This window comes from Artemia sp. Qi Xiang Cuo, chromosome 2 (genome assembly GCF_049724085.1).
Source record: "Artemia sp. Qi Xiang Cuo chromosome 2, ASM4972408v1, whole genome shotgun sequence".
NCBI lineage: Eukaryota > Metazoa > Arthropoda > Branchiopoda > Anostraca > Artemiidae > Artemia > Artemia sp. Qi Xiang Cuo.
The window spans coordinates 90,766,107-90,785,922 of record NC_142795.1 but is presented as its reverse complement, the minus strand read 5'-3'; the positions used below and the strand labels follow the sequence as shown (position 1 = coordinate 90,785,922).

The 19,816-nt window shown below is 37.6% G+C and overlaps 1 protein-coding gene across 4 annotated transcripts in view; it reads right to left on the bottom strand.

Annotated features, from left to right (window-relative positions):
* The window catches only part of LOC148955789 (hexokinase-2-like), a 149,874-nt gene that overhangs the window by 52,246 nt on the left and 77,812 nt on the right, over positions 1-19,816 (bottom strand). For all 4 annotated transcript variants that reach the window (XM_089104258.1, XM_089104253.1, XM_089104274.1 and 1 more), the window contains exon 7: positions 1,739-1,851. In XM_089104258.1, coding sequence (XP_088960384.1) covers positions 1,739-1,851 — 113 coding nt within the window. The remainder of the gene's footprint in view (positions 1-1,738; positions 1,852-19,816) is intronic.

Genomic DNA, 19,816 nt, shown 5'->3' with positions numbered 1-19,816 from the left:
TTTACAAATATTTAAAAAAGCTTCTGAAGTAGAATTTTGGAGAATTTTGAGTTTGGAGGGAAGGAGGATTTCAAAAACATCTCCCCATAATATAATTTGACCTATAAAGTCGATTCTGATGTTTGTAGTGCTATAACTATTAACACTTTAGAAATATTTAAAAAGCTTTTAAAATAAAATTTTTGAAAATTTTGAGTTTGGAGGGAAGGGGGATTTTAAAAACCTCTTCCCGTAATATAATTTGACCTATAAAGTCGATTCTGAAACTTGTAGCGCTCAATATATTAGTGCTTTAGAATGCCTGCTACTTTTTACAAATCAATATTTTTCTGCTCAAATTTTCCTTCACATACATACATTCATCATACTGAACAGCCTTGGGTGTCCTAGTATGTTACCTAGATTTGAATATGCTTTAAACAATTAATAGCTTAATAAATAAGTCTTTCAAAATTTCACTTTGAAGGACAAAGATCGCAGAAACAGGTTTTCAATTCATGACAATGAACCAAGATATTACCTGCTAAGCTTCGGAAATTGCTTAATTGTTAAGAGGGATTACGTGAAAAGCCACAGTTTGAACGAAATAACTAAAACTAAAAAATTATGATCGTAACACAGCAATTGAGGGAGTGGGTTTTTGTTTTACATAGTAGAAAAAAGCATACTTAGCGTTTTCTATCGAATATAATCATTATATTTTAAGATTTTGTATTGTTGGAGGGAAGGGGGGGGGCTAATTCCCCCCTGAAATTTGAATTTACGAGTAAAACGGTTTTTTTGTTTTTTTTTAGCATTTTCAAAAGAGATATCTTAACCAACCTTTGTGATTTGAACGAAATTCGAACTTTAGTGTATAGAACAAGATATTGAGCAGGGAGGCGACCTTTCATATCTGCTGAGACTAACATGCAGATTCTATTTTAATTTTTCATATACAATAAGCTAAAATCAAAGTGCAAATGCCTCTCTTTTTTTGAATATTTTCTAAAATTGAAACACATTGATCGATTAATATTTAAAAGAAGGAAGCTTTTTAAAAGAGGTAACAACATAGTGAAAAAAAAAGTGTAAGGAAGGAAATTCTTCCTTAACTTAATGGCGAGACAATTTCTTTATATTATAATAATGAGAAAATTTTACTCACCAGAAGCTGCTTAGAATATTCCATATCTATGTAAATGATTGCAAAAATACCGATACTGATAGGTTGAATGAACTATTCAAACTGTTGAAAATCCTAATCTGAAAGCTGAATATATACAAAAAATAATTGAATATATTAACAGCTAAACAAGACGCGCTGGTTTTCTAACACGGGGTTTACCCTAAAACGACATGTATACCATGAACTAGAAATCTATGTAAATTGCGTCAGAACAACTTGTCCTTCATAACACGTTATTCAAGGCCCTAATTAGTACAAGATGGTACATAGTATAACGCAATGTGAGGGAGCTCTGAATCTCTTTGAAATGGTGAAGAGCTTCTATAGAATAGCATTGAAATTGCTATATGTCTCCGCAAATAGCCTGGTAATTGCTATACCTCCGAGCAAAGTATAAGGTAACATACTACTATAGTAACTAAAAGTAAATAATATTTCAAACTGAGGCCTGAATTACTTCAACTTCAATGCTTATTAACCATACAAAAATAGATTTTGGAATTCTGCCGACCATCTAAGTGCTTGTATAGCGGCTGAACAGGTTGAGAAAAAGATAAATCAAAAACTTACGTGAAAGATCCAACCAACAAGGAATTTTTGTCCAGCATTTGATCATACTCAGTTTTCATAAAATCCAACACCCCATTGTCTCCAAACGCACCCCATTCAATGTCCACAACGACCTTAAATAGACAAACAATTAAGAAGAATTGTAAAGTTGGATCCCCCATTTCCAAAACGCATGGTAAGATACTTGGAACCGATGTAACTTTACAGCGATATTAAATTTTAAAAAAAATTCAGGTAATAATTTTTGTTCGTTTTATGTTTTAATGTTGCTCCTTACTTTCAGTTAAAAAAAACTGTTTTTTTTTTATTTAATTTCTGATCATTTTTTAAATAATGCTGGGAAATCCAGCGCCTCCTTCATATAATTTTCCCTTCCCCCATGAAAACTTCCTCCGTGGAAATATCCTCCCACGTAACCCCTAGTCTTCTGGCAAAACATAGAAAATTCCACATTTTTGCAAATAGGAGCTTTAAACCTCTACAGTAGGGTTCTCTGATATGCAGCATCTGATGGTGTAATTTTCATTAAGATTCTATGAATATTAGGGGTGTTTCCCCCTTTTTTCAAAAATAAGGAAAATTTTCTCAGGCTCGTAACTTTTTATGAATAAAACTAAACTTGATGAAATTTATATATTTAAAACCAGCATAAAATGTTGATTCTTTTGACGTATCTATTTGTATCAAAATTCAGTTTTTAGAGTTACGGTTACTATTGAGCCGGGTAGGTCGTTACTTACAGTTCGTTACCACGAACTGCTTGATAAGTAAAAAACTGGTTTTCTTCAAATAAAAGTAGAGAGAAACATTAAAACTTAAAACGAACAAAAATTTTCGGATATGAGGCGGGCTAACAAATAATTGCACCGAACGAAGACAAGAATCGTTTTTGAAAAAAATTAAAACTTGAACGTTTCTCCGTAGAGTAATTACTATATTTTTTGTTCTTGATCAACACCCTAGTAATGAAGTTTTCAGCCCCTTAAAATTTTCAAAAGGGTTAGATTATAAAAAAAAAACAATAATAAAACTGATGGAATACATTTTCATCCAGTATTCATTGATTATTGTCAGCGTTAGAAGAAATCTAATTTTTCCTTAGTTCAAAAATTGATTATCTTGCCATGAGCCAGCTCTCTAATGTCACTACTATGAAAGGAACATACAGTCTGCGCCATTTAGCAATGACAGAGCTATTAAATTTTCGGTTTCAAACGTGATGCCATTCATTACCTTCATTCAAAAGCACGAAAAATAAAATAACAAATACAATCGTAATCAGCAGTAGGAATATCTTTTAAAAGCATATCGCAGGACTTTCGAACCTGTGGGATAATCCTCCTGCTTATCCTTTTTCTTTTTCTTCTTGTTTAGATATCTGGAGACGCTAATACATATTTGGGCACAGGTTCGATCCCTGGCGTGGCCAGTTATTTGGTTTGGGACGAGGGTCAGCGGTGTCACTCTGTAAGCTCAGTCAGAGTCGACCCAGCTTTAAATGGGTACCCGGAGAAATCTGGGGAAGGTAAGCAACAAGGGTGTGCGAAAGCACAGGATGGCTGGCCCCCAGCCCCCCCCCCATTGCACTTCCTGGCTGAAGGCCACGAAGCGGAGATCAGCACCGCCGGTTTAGACCTTAAGGGTCTAGTGCCGTCATACTTACTTACTTACTTTTAATGCATAATCTCGATGTAATTTTAGGCCCTGTGGAGCTGTGCCCCCATATTTCAAAAAGCTTCTTGTTTGTCGTATGATTGAAAGGTATTATGGTCTTCTTGGTCAGTTATTATCTTTGACATATTTATAAACAAACACAATGGCAGAATGTCCATATAGTCAAATGTGAGCATTATACGTACAGAAAACATAAAACATATTTCAAAAAAATTTGCCTAAATCAGCAGGATAAGGGTGCGATACAGCTTGGCTGTCTAAAGGCAGAATTGGGAGGAGAAAAAAACCCAAAACAATCTAAAATGTGATAATAGTTATGCTAATATACAAACAAAATATAGCATGGCATTCAAATTTCGGTATTATATATTGAAGAAAAGAAGGGGAAATAGTTATTTCATTGTTCCCAAAGGGAGAGATTTCCTGCCCAAAATGATCTTTCTTCAAACACAACGCAAAAATTTTCTTTTTTAAGCATAACGCCGAAGAATCAAAATTTGAGACACCAGTGCATATTGAGGCTATGTATATCATCCTATCTCGTTCATTATAAACTTTTTAGTTTGTGCGCCCAGACTGTTTAAAATGATAGGGCGGTTTTGCCATAGCTTGTAGAGCTTGGATAAGGTAAAAGAAAAAAAGGTAAAAAAAATATGGCATAAACGAATTAAAGACAGAAAAATTAAAGCCAGCAACTAATTTCCCATAGGCTTTAGAAAAACTGTTTGACTTCTCCCGTTTTGTGCCAGAAATAGTCAGTTTTAATGAAACTTGCATCATTTTTGAATTTTTTTTTTCTTTTTTTTTTATTAAACAGAACAGACTTTTCTTTTTAAACCTCAAGAAAGGGTGGTCCCTAAAAATGTTCTAACATACCTGCTAGAAAAACGCTAAAGATCAGCAAAGGAAATATTATTTAACTAATTTGGCAGCTTTGAGAGTTCCCTGTCGTGCTACCCACTTTGATTGAAAACCTTACCCACACGGGGGATATAAAATTTCATTGTTTTTCAATCAAATTTCATAGTCAAACAACAGATCCTCAGTAGCTCTCAATGGTGGATAGTTCCCTGGGAGAATTCTCTAATGGGTTCTTTGTCTGTGAGACGGACACCCGTCACTGAGACTTGCAAACATTTTCAAGGTATCAAATTTCCTTAAGCTTTGAAAAGACAGCTTTGTCTTTCATTTGGAACTTTTGGCAATATAATAATATTTAGATTTTTTCTGGAGTTAGATAAAGGGTTTCTTACAAACAGTGTCTCTAAATACAATTTAGATGCCATATACATGTATTTTACCACCTTAGATACCGACTCCATTTTAATCTAAATGCAGTTTAAATATGCCTTCTAAATCGAGGGCACATTTATATGCCCTATGGCAGAATATTAGCAAACAGAAACTTTCTGGACAGAGGAAACCTAAAATTTATTTCCTAAATGCCACTTTTCTCATATTTGGAGTCTAGTAATCTAAGGTTGTTGCTCGGCCCAACTTTTTAGACAATTTTCATGGTGCCAAAACAGTCTTCTTAGTTACTTATTATTTGGCATATTTATATATCCTGTGGCCAGAAAACCGACATAGTCAAACATGAAATATGCAGAGGAAATCTAAAACATCTCAAGTTTCTAAATATAATCTTTCTAATACTTAAATTATCTTAATATAATGTCTGCACAGCCCAGACTTTTTAGGCAATTTTGCGTTGTGCTACAGATGACCAATCGAATCTTCGAGAAAATAAAAAAAAAATGAATTTATCAAAACGCTAGGATACCCTTAAAAAAAACTTTTTCCACAAAATAAGTTTTTCAAAGGAAAGTGAAGAGCTCCATTAAACAAAAAATGAGCAAAAATAAAATCAAATAATCTACCAACTGTGAAACTACCACAAATCAGCATCGATAAATAAATGAAACCCAAAACTACAATAACAAAAATTACAATAAATAACGGAGTCAAACTCAAAACGAGCAGAAATTAACATAAGTTGGGCTTAAAACCCTTATGCCTTCCCAAGGCCAGAACATAATTTACGCTTTACTGAAAAAAATATTAATGTTTTTACTTTTATAACTTTAATAGATTAAATAATATTAGCATTTTGATTACTAAATATCAGTATATGTATATTAAACTGAAAATGCAAAATCATTTGTATTTTTTTCAGTAAAGCGCAAATTATGTTCATATGCCCCAAAGGCAGAACTTACAACCCTTGCCCTGCGGGCTGTGGGGGAGTGTCCTCCTCAAAAACATAATTTCTATCTGGAAATCAACTACGCTGAACAAAATGGCTATCTCAAAATTTTGACTGGATGTGGTTCGGGAAATGGTGGGCGTGGAAGGGGTGTTAGTTGCCTCCCAATCACTTTTGATTATTGTAAATCGTATAAGCTACTGCAATCTCCAGATGAGTGATCTCTTTTTTACATTTCTAAGACGATTCCTTTGACACGAAGTGCCCGGGTCTTAAGGGAAAACAATAGTAAATCATACATTGTGCCAACATCGTTCTTATATGCCCTCAGGGCAAAACTTAAAACCCTTGCCGCGAGGATTGTGGGGGAGTGTCCTCAAAAACATATTTTCTATCTGGAAATCAACTACGCTGAACAGAATGGCTATCTCAAAATTTTGATTGGATATGTTTGTGGGAATGATGGGCGTAGGGGGTGTTAATTGCCCTCCAATCACTTTCGACTATTAAAAAGGGCACTAGCCCTTTGAATTTCCAATCGAATGAGCCTTTTTTGAAGTTTCTACGACAACGCTTTCTATAAAAACCTTATATGCCCACAGGTCATAACTTACAACCCTTGCTCTGAGGGCTGCTGGGGAGTGTCCTGCTCAAAGACATAATTTCTATTTAAAAATCACCTACTCTGAACAAAATGGCTATCTCAAACTTTTGATTGGGTGTCTTTGGGGAAATGGTGGTCGTGGAAGGGGTGTAAGTTGCCTTACAATCATTTTCGACAGTAGAATGGCCTTATTGACTCCGACGAGTACCACGTGGTTTATGGTTTTCTCAGTGAGAATGAAAAAACAGGAATTTTCTCACTTAAAAAACATGAATTTTCTCACTTTTATGGATGTTTTCTTGGATTGTTATGTGTGTCGGTCAATTTATTTGATGTTTTTCATGGATGTCAACAGCAATTCATGTCTGTTTTATGGTTTATGTCAGTGAGAATAAAAAAACAGGAACTTTCTCACATTTATGGATGTCAACAGCAATTCATGTTCCTGTTTTATGGTTCGTTGTCAGTGAGAATGAAAAAACAGGAACTTTCTCACATTTATGGATGTCAACAGCAATTTATGTCTGTTTTATGATTCATTGTCAGTGAGAATTGACATGCTTGACGCGAATGTTATGAGTTTCAAGGAAACAGTTAGATCATGTGTTTTCTTTTCAGCCAATCAGCGAGTCGGTTACATTCCCCTTCTCAGCCAATCAGAGGGCTGGTTACATATTAGCGACGGAGAGAATATAAGAAAAGGGTTTTTTGCTATAGTTTTATTAGTCTGTGAATAGAATTCAAAGGAGTGAGAAGAAGAACAGTCTGACTTTACTCATTTGGATATATATTTGTGTTGATGTCGATGAGTGGAATGTTTACCCTCTTAGAAGCTTATCGTGGAGTTAAAGGTGATAATACAAGAGCATGAAACGGTGCGGCTGAAATCACAAGAGGATCGCGTATATCTCTGGAATGGGATGCAGTGTATGCGAAATATAGTGTTATCCTTCAGCAAATTCAAAATGAAGGATCAATTATTTTTCGCTACCTAAGTTGATATAGCACAGGTGAATAGACTTCAATGTGCTTTAAGTGCATTAGTGAAGCATATCGAAGACAATAAACAGTATCGTTAATTGTACATGCTCTGTATTATTGATGTTGTTGTAATTATTCAATTAAATTGTTTCGAAATCGAAAATGTTTTCTTTCTTTTCTGGTTACGTTAGGCTATGGGGCTAACGAATCAGGGTCAGTCTAGAGTCAGCAGTCGGAGTGAAAGGATTGAAAAATGAATAAATTTGAGAAAGAGAGAATTAGATCAAATCTAGTGTTTATGGAAAAACATTTGACTTTGGATGACGATTTTCTCGAGTTATCTCTTCAACGCAGGATATTCTCTTGTCAGGGAACACTTGACAATATAATGAGGAGTGATTCTCCCCCATTGGACTATTGTATGAAACTTTTAAAATGTGACTCAAATGCTTATAGTCAATTTTTTGATATATTAATTGGAACAAAGCAGAATCATATCGTGGATATACTTTTGAAAACATTGCCATTGGATTCAATGTAGATGGATCCCCCGTTATTCGAAAGGGGTAACGTCACAGAGCTACTCCTCTCCCCCATGCGTCCTCATTGACTTTATCGTACGAAGACGCTCAGTTTCGTTTCTTTGAGAGATTTGACATAGGAAACCGAAAAATGTTCAACATATTCCTGATTTGCATGTGCAATCATAGCATTTGGACTCAATTTGAGAAGTGAAAACTTATTTGTTACTAGAGTGAAAAGTGTAAATTATGAAATACTTGTAAATTACATAGAGGCTATGCAGTACAAATTAAAGGATGTAATTCATGTCTTGAAGAAGTGTGTGACTCTCACCCTAGAGGGCACCTGTGCTCCAATTGTCACTATGATAAATGTGATCAGTGGGAGAATACTTACCCCGCTATGATTGGAAAGAATCCCAAACGTGATTTTAGTTTATTTCTACGAGATTGGTATCGTCGTGGATTTAAATTATTCTGGGAAGAGGAATCTGGTCTACGATTCAACTGTTGGGGTAACAAGACAATTTGGTTTCTACGTCATCGTTGTGATGACACTGCCTACTATGACTATAAACCCAGTGATTTTTATTTGGCAGTTACCGAATGTGATTCACCATTTGAAAACATTGTATGTGATATTGCTTCAAATAGACAGATTGAAAATCGTGAATTTCATAATATGAATGCAAATAGTATCATTGACTATACAAAGAGATATGACGAGAGTGAAGTTATATTGTACTGTAGAAAATGTGACCCTGACTTTGCAGTCAATCAAGATCAACATACAGTGAATCCAAATGATTTACCAGCACTAGTGGTTCACAACAGTTGCCTATTCATCGATAAAAAAATCTAAAGTGAAGATTTTAAGACATTGTTGTATATATATGAATTTTATTAATCAGCCAATTCACAAACATTTTTTAAGCACTTTACTCTTTGGGCACTGAAATCAATACTATATAGGTCTGAGAGGGTATTTTCCACTAGAAATTCATTCAGACGTGGATTGTCAACATAGATGTGGAGAAACTGCTTTTAAGTATTACTGCAACATCAGAAAACAAAAAATAATAGTGCATGGAAGCCGCAGCTTTTAGTTGTTAGATTCTGAACCCTCTTCCGATTTTGAATAATAGTTTTCCCACTGTTCTCAATATAGTTGCTGATGTGAGACGTGTAGAATGTATATGGTAGATCAAGAGGATAAAAAAATTCAATCGTCTTCATTGTTTGAAAGATGCATAGCCAATGACCCGTCAGACCAGTTGACGGACTGCTATTAACAATAATCAAGGTATTGACACTTTGAAATTTTCCGAGAAAGTCTAAGAGTAGACAAAAGTATTTGTATTTGAACATGTAGGGGTCCATATTAAATACATTGATTATTTGACCGGTGTTCATGGCGCTAAGTCTACTAGAACACTGCCTTTAGGAGTGAATTCCCATTAGGTTTCATATTGATTTAGTGAGATTAGTGCAATACTCTCAGCCAATGCATTGGCAAATTTACACTCTAAACGCACAGTCCCCGTACGTACTATACTTATATCCTGTGTGCCAGACAAATCCAATACAATGAAACCATGTGTTTTAGCAAACACTTCTTCGGTTATACCATTTTCAAATAGTTGCGAATCATGATCTAGGGTTTACATGGTCAACTCGTACAATGTTCTATAGGATCAATCAAAGGATAGATTGTAGAGTGGGATACCGTTTACTTTGCACACAAGAGATGAAAGTCCAAACATCTCGAATTTATGTGGGCATTCAGTCCATGATCCAAGTGCACTGGCACTTTTTAAAAATGCCAAAGCAAGTTTTGACGGAATTTCACCATTGATAAAGGATGAATCGGTGAAGGCGCGTGACCCCATTGCAATATGTCGCTGATTGGTGATTGTATGAGGAACAAGTAGTTTAATATTGTTGCCATTGGCTCTCAGTTTTTCCACGGCCAATGCAACAGAACTCATAACCTGCTGTTTGCGCACATGAAGTATTGCTGAGGTGAGGGAGAGACTTACATCGGGATTGCCAGCAAGTTCTTTTCTCTATATGAAATTGGAGGGTGCAAGCGTTAGTTCTATATCCACTTTAACATTGGGCGGCAGCCATTCGGGTATATCAAATATTTCATGATATATTTTTCCACCTAGATGTAATTCACTAGTTGTAGCATTTTTAAGTGCATCTGTACTATCAGTATTAGTAATATATTCATATTCATTGGATATGCCTCTCACTTCCTTGTATTACTTAGGTGTCATCAGCATGAATTGCATATAGCTTGTATAATTTGAGAGATTGTTGCTTGTGCTCACCAGCGGGCCATTGATGTAGACACTGATTTGACGAAATAAACTGTGTAATATACAATTTTCGTAGGATATTCCAACGGCCCGAACTGACATTGCATTGTTGGATCTCCGGACCTTCATTTGCAAATCTATAAATGTCGACGACATATCCATAAAGTGCTCTTCATTGGAATAAATTTGAAAGTGGATATTATCGGAGAGGGTTGAGGATAAAATTGTTCATAGTATCCATGCTTGACACTCACATCGACATTTTCTGCATTGAATAGATTCAATGAGGCGGTGATTGAAAATTGAGAATCCTTATGCGGTAGGTAGGACATTTTAGGAGAAGAAATCTAGTTTCGATCTAACAATTTTCTTCCTGGGACTTCTTCTTCTGTTTACAGCACGTGTCGGCCTTTTCCTTCTTTTCTTTGACAAGAGGGATGATGTCTTTCGTTTCCGACCTGAGTGGAGACTGATGAGTGATGCATTGTTTCTTGACCTTTTTAAGCCTTTTCTATTTTGTTTTAATTTCTCGCCAAGGGTTCGCATGCTGGACCTAAGATTTTTCGTAGCACTTTTTTTTTAAATCTTTGCCAGAGCCCAAATCATATAGTGTAAAGGATGCTAAATCTGTTACAGCCAGTAGAAGATATTTTCTAGCCAGTGGTAACGAAGAGCGAAACAGCTTAGCAAACCAACTGCCAAGATCATAGCCAGACATTGACGAGCGACCCTTGTAGTAGTCCAATCCATTGCCCTGTTGTCTTGGGCCAAGAGTATTAATATAGCTGTCAATATCAGGACTAGTGAATACCACTTTTTTATTAGACATCTTGCTTTTGAATGATGGGACGAAAATGGCATGTAATCACAGCCAAACCTTTTGAATTTGCTATGGGATCACCCAATTTGGTTCTTAGTGTTAACTGACAAAATTCCAAATAGGAAGTGTTTACGGGAATATGCTGAAGAGACTTTATATTGTAGTGGTGAATATGCTCTTGATTGGTTTTTCGTTCAAGAACTCGTAGGAGGGAAAATTTGAATGACCAACTCTCGAAGTTTCCACGAATCAAGCTCAGAGAAATATACAAGGGTCTGTGCAGAAGGCGGGCGGGTCGTCAGCGAAAATGAAATAAGTGTTTCTGGCATTATTGACATTGACTATATTGAGCTTAAAGCCAGGAACATCCTTTAGGTTATAATTGGGAATAACCTTTTCACTGGCAATATGTGAACTAATTTAGATCCTGCCCTCCTTCTTTGAATAGTTGAAATGAAAAGCTCCTTTTTTACGAGCGGAAATTCTTTTATTAATAGAACGACATAAATCGTTCATACAGGTAAGTTCCTCGTAGGGTAATTCAATATATGGATAATCCATCCAATTGATTTTTTGAATTTGCTCTTGATCACTTGAGGATGGTGGTGGCGGCCAATCATAGGGTATAATTTTTATTTCATATTTACGATCCTTTTTCAGGATGTCATAAGTATTTTTGAGAATACAGTCGACAAGAGCCACTTCATACTTACCATTGTCGTCGAATTTGATGGTGGGGGGGGGAGTTTCGTCCAAAAATCACTTGTTCTATTCAAGTCATTGTAGAGAGGATCGGAAACATAAGACATGAAAGTCACATAGAAATCATTGGGCATTGTCAATATCTTCAGCACTGACCCAAGAATCAAAATCCGAGTTTTATCCTAGCCAGCGAACAAACAACTGTTTGTTACCCCTGAGAGTATGAGTCTTAAATATCTTTTCAATTTGATACATTTCGCTAGTGTTTCTAACTTTTTGTAGTTCATAGTCTTAGAAACCACCGAGAATTTCTTCATCTTTGGTGTCTCGCAGACGATAAGTTATGGGTATAGTGTCCAGAATTTTGGACACTTTGAAAAGTTCGGTGCTCCATAAATAATTCCCCTTTTCAAAAATATTGGTGGTTTTATTAATTCAAACAGTATCACCAACATTGAATTTCTTCTTGTCTTCTCATTGCCATTGGAATATTGCTTTAGAAAAGCATCAAATGTATTTTCATTGTAGTGAACATCCCGAGGGCTTGAGTTGGACAGAGATCGATGAGGTCGATGGTTGTATAACTGCATGATTTTATCTAAATCTGGAATAAAAGCCGACGTATTTTTCAGGCTAAAATATCTTGAGCTCGATAGTAAATTCATTCTTATTAATCGTTAACCCATTGCAGCCTTTATCGGGCTCTGACTATGATAAAGTGTTGTATTGTATTTCAAATGAACCCTTTGCACATGTGGATTAACAAATTCACTGCCACGATCCGATTGAATTTTTCTATACGAATCTTGTTCAAGAATACTTTCAATGGCCCGAGCAACTTCAACACCTCTCGTTGATCGCAGTGGAATGGCATAGGCATAGCGACTAAAAACACTGATTGCCACCAGAATATATTTGTAGGGTGCAATGTGACGATGTTGAACTGCGTCTAAAGTTAAAAGAACCGTTTGTATTAAATGCAGATGGAAAAAGACTTTAGTTTGTCGATATTATTTGGTGCGAAGCCTGTGATTCCGATACAGTGTGTAACTCGTTTCTTTCCGTAGATACTCTTTTGTTTTTTTCAATGTGGTGGTGCCGGAGACAGCTTTAGAAAGCGTTTTGGGAGAACTTAAACTTCCCGCTTCACCAATATTTTCATAGACACATTTCAGAACTTCATCCATTTTGAACGTAAACATGTAGTGTAATGACCACTCCCCTTTTGCATACTGGAGGGTGAATCAATTCGTGTTCGCTTTTGACTAGCAGCCAGAGGTGTTGTAAAATCAGTGGTGCTAGTATTTTCAAATATTGAATCTTCTTCTTCTTTTTAAATGATGTTGGTGTTGGTGTAGGAGGAGGACAATATTCTCTTAGTTTATTTAAAATTTACTTATTGCCAATAAGACTTTTGGGGAAGTTTGATGCACATAGAAAGGTGTATAGATTATTGTCAAAGGATAAAAGTCCTTTACGATTCGTCACCATATCACAAATTAAATCAACTAGATTATAACTTTTTCCCTGAATTAAAATTCGTTCCCCTGCGTTGTCGACTTGAAATTGATGTTCATCACCAGTTTCCAACATGAGATAAAATAATAATCTTTTACTCTGTTCTCGATAGGTGACTGGCAATAGGTTCCCAATTTTCTATACAATTGAATTCAATTCTTTCTCCTTTGATTGCGGTGCTGCAGAATCTTGAGATTATTCTTGTTTAAAGGGATCAGTGGCGGTAGCGACGGGTTATACTCTCACGAGAAAGTTTAGGCTTGCCTATATGTTGCATATGCATATTGGAGTAAAAGCAGTTTTTGTCATTGGAAATATTCTCATCATTAATGAATTTGCTTATATTGTCTTCAAAATATTCGGCGGGCAAGAGGACAAGTTCTATTGGAGTCAATTTATAGGGTTTAGCCATTCTCTGGAGAAAACTGTTTACAAGACCTGCAATTATTGGCAGTAAAAGTGTGAAAAAGCTACCGCCTGCTGGAAGGAGCCGTGTTCTTTTAATTTTTTTTCCCTTGTTTTTAAAAGCCAAGGCACGTACAGTGGGAAGATGGTGTTTTGTCTGTTTTCTAACAACTTCTGGCAGTTGAACAATTCCCTCAGTTAAATTTAAAAAAAGTTCAGATATTAGATTAATGAAATCATTGTCAACACCATGTTTGAGTATGGCCTTCCTAAGCAAGGGTTTTGAAGTGCTTAAAACGGAAAATAAATGCCGTTGTTCATGTAGTTTCTTCAGTGTCATAATGGCAACTAATAGCCTTTTCTACTGTTCACCGGAAGATATACTGTAACTTCATTGTTGAAAATGTCGGTGACTACACGTAGATCCTCGGGTGTGCTCTGATTAAGATCCAACAAAATGTAACCATAGGGCTTGCTAGTCGCCTGAGTGTACGCTGACAATAGACATTTAGGGGCGCCGGGGTATATCTGTTTATTGAGAGCTATGAGTGAGCTAGAATCACGGACGACTCGATAGATAATATAAATAGTGCAATTCAATGCAAGGGTTCGCATACATTTGCTCTGATGAAACAGATTGTGTAGAACCAGAGTAACGGAAATCTGTTCATGGTAGGAGCGAACAGTGAACAGTTGTATCATTTACTGAGAGAACTGTTCAATGGATTCAGCCAAATCATCAATAATCAGCCACGAGTTCGGTTCAATACTATTGTAAGCATCAAGTCCCCGTATGAATTGTATTGGTATGGTTGTGTCAATAGCTTTTACTTTATCATAGGACTCCTGCCAAATACTATAGCAATAGTAGATTTTTTTCGGCTTTTCCAAAAACATTTTATCGCAATTTAGAATTATTTTAGCTAAAAGTATTGTTTTCCCCGACAGTGAGGGACCACACAGAAACGATCTGATGGGTGTTTTAAATTGATACATGCTGTTGACAACAGTCGGACTACAACTAACTGTAAATCATATGTGCCCAATGAATAAGTAGCAATAATTTTCCCCATGGATCTATATATTCAAGAACAACAACAAAAAACAATATTTTATGGCAGAATTTATTTGAGGTAATATGAATAGAAATATTTGTTCAACATGAACTGAACGATAAAAAAAACACTTGTTCAACAAGCACAGTTGACAAATTTTCATGGTCAACATGAAAACTTTATTTGTTCAACATGAACTGTAATGATAACATTCTATGTACAATAAAAAAACACTTTTGTCCATGAAATGCAACACTTATTGTCTTTAAAAAAAACACTTTTCTTTACAACACGTTTGTCCATCAGCAGCAATTATTGTCTTTAAACACTTTTCTGTACAAAAAAAACACTTTTCTATACAAAAAAAAACAGAAAACACTTGAAAATCACGGAACTAGCAAAGTTTAACATTATACTTAATTTACATGAAAGGTCCCCCCCCCGGGGCCGCGGGGCCAAAGGCTGGCCAACAACGGGCGGGACCCTCCACCCCCGGGTGGCCACTGGAAGGGACCCCACCCCATCCCACCCCACCCCCCGGGGCGGCCGCGGGAAGGACCCCCCCACCCCCGGGAGCCGCGATGGAAAATGGATTGTACATAATAGTTGTCCGATCACTGCTGCTGCTGCTACAGGTGGGCCCCGAGAAGCGCTGCGGGCCGGGGAAGCACCGCGGGAAGTAATGCGGGCCGGGAAGTGTCACAGGAAGCGCTGCGGGCCCGAGAAGCGCCGCGGGAAGCGCTGCGAGAAGCGCTGCAGGAAAGCGCTGCGGGGAAAAAAAAACAGGAGGGATGATTTGAACACTTTGAAACTATTTTTTTTTTAACAAAATCATATTGCCGCCTTCTATGTAAAGCGGCGTTTTAGATTGTAAATATCTTATATTAAGTTTGATATTTTGGAACTTTCAGTTGAATTAACCAAATGCTACTATGTGCATACTGTTACTACTACTACTACTACTAAGCACTGACTTTAAATAATAATCCAAATTTTAAAAGCAGTAGGGATGATTTGAACACTTTGAAAATAAGCTATTTTTCATTTATAGGTTGGACGACCATTGGTCCCTTATTCTTTGTCTTCCCCCTCATCAGTTGGAGAAGGTGAGGAGCTCTCCAACAACATTTCACCATGGAGTGATATCGCTAATTCCGACGAAATACCTGATAATATTGATGAGTATTTAAATGATTTTTTAAATGTAGATAATAGCACAGTTGGGCAGGGGGGGACTTGAGCCCAAATACACTACAGCTTTTGGAGGATTTCACAAACGAATTAACTGGGAACCCTCCTCCAGCCTCCGATACCCTGACGAGTCCACTACAAACACCTTATGTGGAGCATACCCCAGATATGTTTGAACACCTGGAGGGAGGGTGTAATAGACCCGCGGGGGAGGGGGGAACAACTGTCCCCGATTTTCAATTGTCCACCACAATTTTAAATGCAATAGGTGTTTACACTGTGACTGTTGGAGACCATTTTAAGACACTAATGGGGGGGAAATTTGTTTTTGAACACTTAGAAATTTTACACGACTATATAGATAAAATTCGTGCACTTCTAGAAAATCAAATAAATATTTGTGGGAGGGAATCACTTAAGGCTTCTATTGTTTTAAAGGTTTTTTATTTAAATGAGGGGAAAAGCGAAGTTTATTATCATTATGTACATTCCGAGTTGCGTTTGGTTTATCCGAATTTAGAAAATTTTGAGGGTGTTTTCATGGAGTGGGTAGGTCAAATTATAACGCATCTTGAGAACTTTAATGAAAATGGGAGTGGGTCTCTAGTCCTTTTTATTGAAAATTTAAGCGTAAATATTTGTAAATTTAAGAAAGATTTTATTTTTCGAGGGGGGGGCAGGGTCTGAGGGGGCAGTAGTTTTAAATTATAATACAGATCTCGTAGGTTGTAAAGGTGTCCAGCGGATCTGTTTTGAAACAGATCAAAACTGTTTCCGGTATGCTTTCCTCATATCAGCCTCTAGCAGATGACGCTACCAAGACGAATTTAGACAATTGGGCTGTACATGGGAAGGACGGGTCCGATTTCCCCATTGTAGATTTCTCGTGTTTAGAAGGAAAATACCCAGTAACGCTTCGATCTATTGATATTTTTGAAAGGGCTAATGCCCATTTAAATATCGGCGTTACTGTGGTTCAGTATGAAACTGAATTTGAAGATGGAATTCGTTTAAAAAAGAAGAGTGCGGTCTTCACTGTAAGGCGCCTGTCTATTGATTTGGTCAGACACAGGGGTTGGTTGTTATACACACCACTTAGTGACCCTACCCATTCAATTGGCCATTGTAATCCTATCATAGACATTAGTAGAGTTCAGGGGGAGGGTACGCATAGGGGGGAATGTTTCTACTGTCCAACATGCCTCTCTAGATTTCGTAGTGATATGAAACAACGGGATCATATGAGGCATTGTAGCCGACACGGCTATCAGACAGTGGAAACGGTTTCAGGGGATAGGTCCGTTCTATGTTTTAAAAATTTCCAGAACACCCTTCTCTAGTGCAACAAAATATCTTTAGACTGTGAAGCTAAGCTGGTGGAGGTGAACGATCCCCGATTTCCGAACCGAGTCAAAGAACATCAGGCTATTGCAGGGTCCTATGCCCATACGCACAGAGATCGTTCTAATACCATGCGGTTGTTAGAAATAGTAGAAACGTTGGATGAGGGGGACTGCATGGTCAAGGCATTGACTAAATTAAGTGGCACGGCTAAGGGTACTATTTGTCGTTTGAGAAATACCCATTATACGATGGTGATGTCTGCAGAGGATCGTCTCGATATTAAATATAAAAAAATATGTTTGGTTTGTAAGGGGGAGTGTGGAGAGGGGGATACGGAGACTACATGGAAACGAGGCGGTGGGAGGGGCAAAGTCAGAGATCATAATCACTTGTGGAAGGAAATATCCTCTGGGGGTAGTAATTTTAGGAGGGTTGCGCATCACTCGTAGATTGTAAATGTGAGCCAACATTTTTGCATTCATTTTTTTATCCACAACTGTAATTATGACTTAAAATTTATTTTACCGGCACTGGCACGTATGCATAAGGAGGGAGGGGGAGTAGATTGTCCATGGGTGAGTAGTTCATTTACCTATAAAATTATCCCTAAATCGGCCGAGAAGTTGTTGCTTCTCGAACTGAAATGGCAGGCAGTGGATAATGGGCATACGTGTTGGAATACAGTCAGGTTTTTAGATTCCTTTAGTTTTTTTCCCAAGGCATTGAGTCAATTGATTCAAGTGCAGAAAAGCGACAATTTTGATATCTTTCTCTTACTTAAACAGCACTTTCCAGACGGTGAAATGTATGATCTGTTGACCTGCAAAGGTGTCCATGCATATGACTATTACTGTTTTGGCGCTCGCTTAAGCGTGGTGAAACTACCTCCAATTGAAGCTTTTTACAATTCACTGACCAGCAGTGAATGCAGAGCCGAGGAGTGTGAGTTTGCCAAGAAGGTGTGGTCCAAGGGGGATTGTAAAAATGGGTGGGATTATTGTAGACTGTACTTGGCCAGTGACGTTCTAACTCTGTTGGATATAGTCTGTAAGAACACAGACCAAATCTATTCAGAGTTCGGGTTAGATATAGGCTATTATTTTTCTACACCCCATTTAGTGATGGATTTAATTTTAAAAATTAGTAGGGAGGAAATAGGCCTAATCACCGACGTAGATCAACACCTTTTGGTAGAGCGTTCAATGAGGGGAGGGTATGTTTTTCATGGGGATTGCGTCTTGTCAACTAATCCGAGCAGACAAAGCACCGGTGTAAAGTCAAATGCAGTATTCTTGGACATGAACTCATTGTACTCCTCGGCAATGTCTCACTACTCTTTACCGTGTAGGAACTATCAATGGCTTGAGAATCCTTGTGAGTTCCCCGATATTAACACAGTCGAGGACAACGGGCCACAAGGATGGTTCTTTGAAATTGACGTGCAAATTCCGCTGGTGCTTCACGATTCAGTCAAAGAGTTTGTTTTTCCCTGTATCAATCGGCCGGTGAGCAGGGACTCTCTGAGCCCCTACAATCGATCATTGGTTGAGGATATGGGGATGCACTGGACTCCCTCTAAACAAAAACTGTTTGCTGATTTGGACCCTAAGGAGAATATCGTTGTTCACCATGTGCTTTTGCATTGGATGATGAACAATGGTTTCAAGATCACCAAAATACACAGGGTCCTGCAGTTCAATCAACGACCATATTTAAAAACGTTTATCGACACCTTTTTCGATTAACATTTTAAGGCAAACTCAAAGTCGGAGAAGTAATTGTATAAACTCATTCTAAATTCAGCGTTTTATACAATGAGTGAAAGCGCACATATCAGATCTTGCTGCGACGTTGTGACTGACCCTCTAGAGTGTGCACGAATTATTGCCGACCCCAATTTTAGATCGTTCACGAGCATAGAGACTGGCATGGTTCTTCTACACAGGCGAAAGCGAAATGTGGTACTGAACAAGAATATAGCGGGAGGCAGTTCAGTATAGGAAATTTCCAAAAAGCTCATGTTGTCATTTTTTTACAGTGTGTTCAAAGTTCAATGGCCACAGAAGTGGGAGGTTGAAGTTTAGTCTGGGGATACTGATTCTCTGCTGCTAAAGGTAAATAGGAATGGAGAGTTATTGGTGGATTTAGAAAAGGGGGAACACATCAGCTCGCGGATGGATTTCACCAACTGGAATCCATCACTCTACCCCGAGTTGGTGAAACGTCAAGCCCCCAACCAACTATTAATGTTAAAATCAGAGACGGAGAGTGATTTGATATCCAGGGGGGTGTTCCCGGGCCCCAAAGTTTATTGCGTTGAAACTCATAGTGGGGATGAAAAGAAGGCGTGTAAAGGGGTGCCTACACACTCTGTAAAGAGCAATTTCAACATGAGCGTGTACAGAGACTGTGTAAAAAGTAGCCTAATGGAAAGGGAACAAGTGCGTTCAAGTCGCTCGCTACCGCAGAGACAGTATGCTGTAAGAGGGGAAAAAAATGCAATATCATTTATACCCAACACAGTCTATGTGCTCGAAAATGGTGTGCGTGTTTTACCTCATGGCCACTACCATATTTCAGACTGAGCTGAATCCTAACGGGGAAAACCATATGTAACCAGCTCTCTGATTGGCTGAGAAGGAGGATGTATCCGACTCGCTGATTGGCTGAGAAGGATGCATGTACTTCCGGTTTCCTATTCCAGGACACCTTGACATTCATCCCTAGCATGCA